Below are 7177 nucleotides of genomic sequence, written 5' to 3'. Positions count from 1 at the left end.
CTCTAGGTCGTCCTCAGACGAGCCCTCCATCGTCGCTTCCAGTCATTCCGGTTCTCCATACATCTGGTCAGCTCGTTGGTGCTTTGCGCTCCTGCGTCTTTCTTGAGTACATCCACATATGTTAATGTGGGATGTCCTCTTGATCGATGCCCATGTGTTGGTTCCCACAGCACTACTTTGCTGGCTGGCAGTTCTTGATGTCTTTGGCAGTGTCCTGCTAGTCTCATTCTCCTGGCTTCTGGCTCACCAGGGCAGCGGTGGGCAGCGGTGGCCGAACGGTTTGCGGAGCGGTCTTGTTATCGGAAGGTCGCCAGCTCGAATCCCCGGACCGGCACGTTAAAATTACCACCGCTGAAGTGCCCTTGAGCAAGGCATTGAACCCCTACCATGAAATGTTCTATGAGCAGGGTCTGGCTGTAAACAAGCATCTCGAGCTTAGTCCATTCACCCTGGGTAAACAAAGAACTTTGCTTTGCTTTGCTTACCCTTGGTATTCCCTCATACATGGTATTGTTGGTCACATGCACGCTCTTGCTGATGTTAAGTACTGCACACAGCATTCTGGTGTAGCACCCGTCTAGAGACTTCTGCAGGGTTGGCTTCAGGGTCCAGCATTCGCTGCCATATAGGAGAACAGATTCCACCGTTGCATAGAAGAAGCTGAGTTTGATTTGTCGGGGGAGTTCCATTGGATTGGAGTTCCATACACTGGTCATGCCATTCAGGGCCCTCCATGCAAGTGCCTTCCTCACTTTCAGATCCTGCTCGGTTGAGTTGACCTATGAGTCCAGTTACTTGAAGTCCTTGACTTCCTTCAGCACAGTTCCTCCTGTTGTTGTCACAAGAAACCACACTTCCACATTGAAACCGATCTATGATTGAAACACCGCCTTAACACCAAGCAATCATTAGTGGTACATTTAATTGAATAGAAACTGAAATACAGTACAGTGTATAATTGTTGTTTTCTTTTAACTGAATCGTATTAAACAAGATACTATATTGTTGCATTTGGCGTTGTGTTTGTATACTTGCATAGGGTTTATACCGCTTTATTGCAACCAAATCAAAGGGTATTGATTGGACAGTTGTGATGAGCTACTTTGTGACTAATCTCAAGGCAGATTTACAGCAAGCAAAACAAACTGCTCTCGTAACTTCTCTGGTAACCTTGCCTGGGAAGAGGTCACAATCTAATAGGACCACAAATACTCTAGGGATGTAATAAAAACAAACAGATAAGATGAGTCACCCACTTCAAACGGGAAGGCAAACAATCACTTCATTGAGAAGAGGTGAATGTTTTAACTCACAACAGGGGTGATGACCATTAGGGCTGAGTTATCACCATTACATATGGTTCAGGGCCCAGGGTTCAAATAACAGGGAACAGATTGTTGGGGAACTTCATTCTGGTAAAGGAGTAAATATAATATCGTAAAACGCGACCTCTCCCGTGTCGTAATCAACAAACACCCCAACATTCAGGGGCGTCTTGGAGAGTTGTTCAATAACAACGTGGGTCCGGTCACAAGCTAGAAACGTACTGTTGTCCCTCAGCATCAGGACACAGTAGCCCTGACTCGGATGGAGAACGGAGCCTTTTCTCTTCACAGCTTTCAGGGCGACCCCGATGTCCGAGCTAGACTTGTTCTCCACTTGTACCTGGTGTAAATAAAAATCAAATTAATGGATATTAGGCAAGCATGAAATTAAAGGAAGAGACATTTTATATGTCAGTAGGCATTTCCTTTCTAGAATAATTTATCATTTGGTAGATAAGCTACAGGGAGGGTATTGTTTATCTGTCTGCAACCATGGGGAGGGAGATAGCAGTCACTGAAGCTTTGCAATTAGCTTCAGGATTACGATGCCACAGTATATTGCCGTGATTTAGGTTGACCAAAGCAACAGTATATGGCTCTGGGACATGTTTTAACTTCTTATCTTTTTCTTTTATCAGAGGTACAGGAAATTCATCTCCCTCTGTCATGTTCGATTTCTTTTAATTTAAACAAAAAAATGTTTTCCCAAAACAGTGAGTGAAACTGGTTAGGATACCAACCTCAAATAGTCCGGCAGTCAACAGGCTTCTTTTGTTTAAAGTATTTTTTTATTGGCCTAAAATATTGTCTATATACATTCATGAATCCACTTGCTGACCGGCTGTCAGCATTTATAGGGGTTTATATTATATGTGACCATACCATTAATGCAAACGCCGCCCTTGTGGTGTCTGCAGACAGGAAGCAAGTGACACATGATGGAGTGATGTGTCAGAATTGTCTGGAGCCTGGGGTAGGAAGGGTACAGTTCTGGAGCCTTCTACGGCAGCTGTTTTTTTTTTATTGGCCTAAAATATTGTCTATATACCTACATTAATGAATCCACTTGCTGACCGGCTGTCAGCATTGAGCAATTCTTTATAGGGGTTTATATGTGACCATACCATTAACATCCTATATAAGGCAAGATTTTCAAACGGCCATAGCCACTTGCCCAAATGTGCCCAAAATGTACTGCCCTCATCACATTTGTGATGATGGCTATGGCCGTTTTTAGCTCAAGGAGTGTTTTTTGTTCAAAACGAATGCTTTGAATGGATTCAGAATCATGAAAATCCCCTATACTAGTTTGACAAAAATGACATTTTTGCCTTATATAGGATGTTACAGTCCAGAGTCACATCCACTGAACACAAGAACACGAGGGGAAAAAATGCTGTCAACTATGTGGAGAGGGAAGTGAACCTGGACTGGCCTGGTACAGTCAACACATGAGGAAAAATCTTGTCTATGGGATTTTCTCTTGGCAATATCGGTAGAGGGTGCAGTGGACTAAGTATTTTTCTTCCAGTGGAAAAACAAATCCTTTTCTGGCCATAAAGTGCATTTTATATGTGTGGTGGGGCCGGGCTCAGAGTGCGTCCGCGGGGAAAGTAGTCTTTCTAATGACCAAAACCGCCTTTGTATTGGTGAGTAGCAGAAGTCAAGAGGCTGGTCTGCATTTCATGCAAGGGCAATTCATTGAAAGTCCCATAGCTCTAATGCAACGGCATTAGGGCTATGGACCAGAGCTAATGCATAGCATTAGGGCTATGGACCAGAGCTAATGCATAGCCATGAGTTTTTTCAAAACCAGTGAGTTCCTTTCTTTCCTATTGCCTATATATTTTTTCTTCAGTGTGAAAAAAAAAACATTCACATTCAGATTCCAGTTTGTTTGTGTTCATCTTGCTTCACTAAGGGGTTGAGTTTCACTTTTGCTTCAATACAAAGACAAGACAAAATGTAATGTAGTGTAGTTTCCATTTTCACCATGGAATGTCCAGATTGGATGGAATGTCCAATCTCCATAAATAAACTGACTCTGTAAGCAAGTACATATAGTTAATCACTTAATCTTAATCATAATCATAATGAAATTAAAAATGTATAATAGCATTCAAATATTCAAATAATAACAATGGTGACAGCAACGTTTTATGTTGTATTGACCTAAACATGTCCACAGCAGTGTTGTGTTCACTGCCTAAAGTTTTATAACAATTTGTACAGTATTTTAATGTAGGCTAACAGCTAACAGAATCAGAAGGTATGCGGCCAGGTTCAGATTTGGCTCAGGGATTAGGACGCCCCTGCCATGCATAGTCCCGAGTCCAGGGAGACGTCCTGACCGTGGGCCTCACCTTCGAGAGATGTTCTGGGATGAAAGGGTCAACTCAAAACAGGATGGCTCCCACCTGATGACCCATAGAGTATTAAAGGATGACCCTGACAGCTGGTACTCACAATGCTCCGACCATCCTGCCACCAAGGATTACCAGCAAGAGGAGGAACTTGCAACACCTGTAAGTAGCATCTTGTAGAAGCATCTTTGATGTTTATTTCACCTGTATATCGGTACACACGCACGCACGCACCTTGGATTTCTGGGACTGGAACATTTTCTGATAGTTTATATTGAGAAAATGTGCATACATTACCATATATTTGTAAATATCTGTCAAAAGGATAAAACACAAAAATACAATAATAATAATTGTTTGTGTAAACTGGGTGCCTTGTGATTGGTGTGGGGGTGATAGGGTTTGCACAGACCCTTTTGTCATACAGTACAAGGGATATTCCAACAGGTCAACTGTTGTAACTGTTGAGATACTAGTTGATGAAAGACACAACTGGGTCCCCCTTAAAAATGAGATGCTGCATCAAGGGGCTATCCCTTTAAAAATCTGAAATCTGAAAAATCGATTGTGATTTATTGTGATAGCATGATTCTAGCCACTTGAATCCAATTAGTTGACTGAAGTCCCCCAGGGCTCTATTAAGTCTGTTCCTTTTTGTCAACACCAAATCTCTTTGCTGAAAATAGCCAATCTGCTATTTTTGCTGAATGTTCACCCATACTAGTGGTTAATATAATACTCTTTTTTATAATACTCTTTTTCAATCATTTGATATATCTCTGTAGGCCTATATATCTGTGTTGTACTATTACTTGATCTATAGTGCCTTGTTGTTATGTCACCTGCTACCACGCTCCTTACTGTAAACTCCAGGGGTAAGTAACTCCTGTAGTCATTGTATTCATTCACGTCATAAATCAGACGCACAGTCACATAGCAGACGAAGCAGTTCAGTTTAATTTAGTTTAGTTCTGGATTCTTACATCCATGGTTACAGTCAGTCAGAGTTACTTAGTTCAGAGCTAAATCTACGTCTGTTTTTCTGTGATTGTGGCTCGTAAGGACGGCTTTGCCGTCCTTAGAACATACTCTCTGTCACTAGTGTGCTATAATCATAGATAACGTTTGGTGAACACATCAAGGTTGATTTAACAAAACAAGTTTTGTGAAATTTAAGGCAACTAAAAGACATGTTGTTTTTTTTTAAAGAAAGGGCATTATGAAAGAGGCTTCACTTATAGGGACTGACCTGTGTATGGGTCACAGCTCCATAGCTCTCTAAAAGACCCAATTTTTACTAGTTTTTAGCGATATTCTCAGCACCATTCATCTTTTGGGGGCGACCATGGCTGCAGTGGTGAGGCCGTCTGGGAAGCAGGTCCCCGGTTCGCGCCCTGACCCCGGTCTCTGAGCAACAACACCACTAAGTCTAACTCGTCCCCGACCGCTGTACTCCTAATAATTAGGATGGGTAAATGCAGAGGACAAATTTCACATGAAAACGTGTAAATACACAGTGCCAAAAATACCCCAAAGGAGTGGGGACCAAGTTATTATTTAACCTGAACCACACCGAAAAGATAACCTGATTCTAGCATCCTTGCAACCAAGGATGTTTATTGCCCTGAAGGAAATAAATGGTGTTGGAGACAACACACATTTATGGCTGTAAATAACCCATGTGTGTCAGTGTGTGTGATACTGATACATAATAGACATTCAAGAACCACACCCTAAAAGTTATGTATTTATTTTTATTGAGCTTAAAATATTCCCTTATAACTTCTACATCACTGCACAACCAATAGTAAACACATGTTTTGTAATGAATCATCTCACACATGTACATGACAGAAAGGATGTGAAGTTCATCAAGGCTTTCAGACAACACAATAACAACACACATGTGACAATTGAGGTAAAGTTGATTAAAATACAAGGTTATGAAAAGTTAGAAACACTAACACTTCAGACCAGAAGAACAAACTCAGAAAATGCTAATCATTGATGCGAAGGGAACTGCTTGTGTAATGTCACTGTTTTTCCTGAAGCTCTTCTAAGTATTCAATCACCTCATTTCTCATTCTTTCTATGTTCATTTTGACGTCCTGCATCATTTCTTCTTGATTGCCATCAGCCATAGTCAGGTTCTCTTTGATTGAAAGAAACATGGATATCACATCACGAAACACAGGCATCAATATCTGTTCAAACTCTGAATCTCCCTCCAATATACCCTCCACACTGTTTATATAATGCTCCGTTTTATCCAGGATCTCCATAGGGATGTTGCGTGTAGACGCAAATCGCTCCTGGTGAGTGAAAGTAGACATGCATTCATTACATTGATGTTTTGTTTTGTCATATCCATATCTGTTGACTGGTGTCAGTTATTATGAATAAGTTAAGAGTATATTGCATACCAGATGTTATGATAATTGGATGATGAGAAATGTTCCTTACGGCCCTTATCAAATGACTGCTTAATGAGTCATTCCACACATGGTTCTTCACAGGTGTTGAAAGTTGTTAAGAATGGTGATTGAATCACTCACCTTTATAGCTTCTGCGTTTTGTCCCAGGTCCCTTAGTGCCTCCTTGGTCTGGTCCTGACATTAAGAGTAAACAAAAGTGTGAAGTCAACTTTTATATAAAATACATTCAAAACCGCTTGTGGCATTCTAACACAATGAGTATAAAAACAAACATGAGGCAGCTGACATTTGTAACACAGTCACGACTCAACGCCCACAACCATCAACCATGGAAAACAATATCTCCAATGTTGTACCATGTACAGACACTTGCTTCCAATGTGCTTGGTACTCAATATTAAACAGGGTGTAACAACATAGTTCTGTACCAGTGTGTGTCTGTCCATCATCCTACAGTTGGCCAGAGACAGCAGACTCATCAAGCCCAGAACTCTGGTAGCTCCAGTCATACTCCTGGTCACTCCTCTGTCTCCAGACATTGTTGTTCTACAGCTGTTAGAGGGAACACAGGTGATGAGAGATTAGAAAAGAATATATGATTGTAATTTGTCCACGATTGTTCACTCTGGGTCTCTGAGGCACGCAGTTGATAGCTTGAAAATGTACCTGCCCATTTACAATGTTATCAGTAGGAATTCCAAGCTAATGGCAACTATACAGCCTGTCTTTTCAAGGAAGGTTATCCTGCTAAAATAATAGCCATGGTTCAATTACAAAAGGGTAAAGTACCATTCATTATTTCACTTTCAACTATTAAGTATAGACTGGCTTAGTAAGAATAATAATAATAAAACAAAAACTCAATTGCTAAAAAATAAGCAAGATCATCTGAATCAAAGCAATAATCCAAAGAAAAACACACTGAAATGTCTCAATTACAAATGTTACATTTTGAAATGAGAGAACATCTATGTATCTATGCTGCGTAAGTTTGTGTCCTTACTCCTTACCTGTGTTGTTGTGATACTGATGTGATGTGTGACTGTGAGAAGCA

At 40.8% G+C, this 7177-nt stretch overlaps 1 protein-coding gene across 1 annotated transcript; it reads right to left on the bottom strand.

Moving 5' to 3' along the window:
* Positions 1-5427: 5427 nt before the first annotated feature.
* LOC306913640 (uncharacterized protein) lies at positions 5428-7177 on the bottom strand. Its single transcript, XM_079490429.1, has 4 exons — positions 7134-7177; positions 6552-6675; positions 6244-6297; positions 5428-6000 (listed from the first exon to the last, which is right to left on the bottom strand). Exons 2-4 carry the CDS (start codon positions 6660-6662, stop codon positions 5722-5724), a joined length of 444 nt encoding a protein of 147 aa, XP_079346555.1. The 5' UTR covers positions 6663-6675; positions 7134-7177; the 3' UTR covers positions 5428-5721.

This window comes from Electrona antarctica (genome assembly GCF_951216825.1).
Source record: "Electrona antarctica genome assembly, chromosome: 21".
Lineage (NCBI taxonomy): Eukaryota > Metazoa > Chordata > Actinopteri > Myctophiformes > Myctophidae > Electrona > Electrona antarctica.
This window is presented reverse-complemented; position numbering and strand designations above follow the sequence as displayed.

Bases quoted from the DNA above. Each gene is read 5' to 3' on its own strand.
- LOC306913640 (XM_079490429.1), bottom strand. From the start codon at position 6,662: ATGTCTGGAGACAGAGGAGTGACCAGGAGTATGACTGGAGCTACCAGA. The intron at 6,298-6,551 runs GTACAGAACTAT...TCTTAATGTCAG, and splicing joins TGATGGACAGACACACACTG to GACCAGACCAAGGAGGCACT. The intron at 6,001-6,243 runs GTGAGTGATTCA...TTCACTCACCAG, and splicing joins AAAACGCAGAAGCTATAAAG to GAGCGATTTGCGTCTACACG.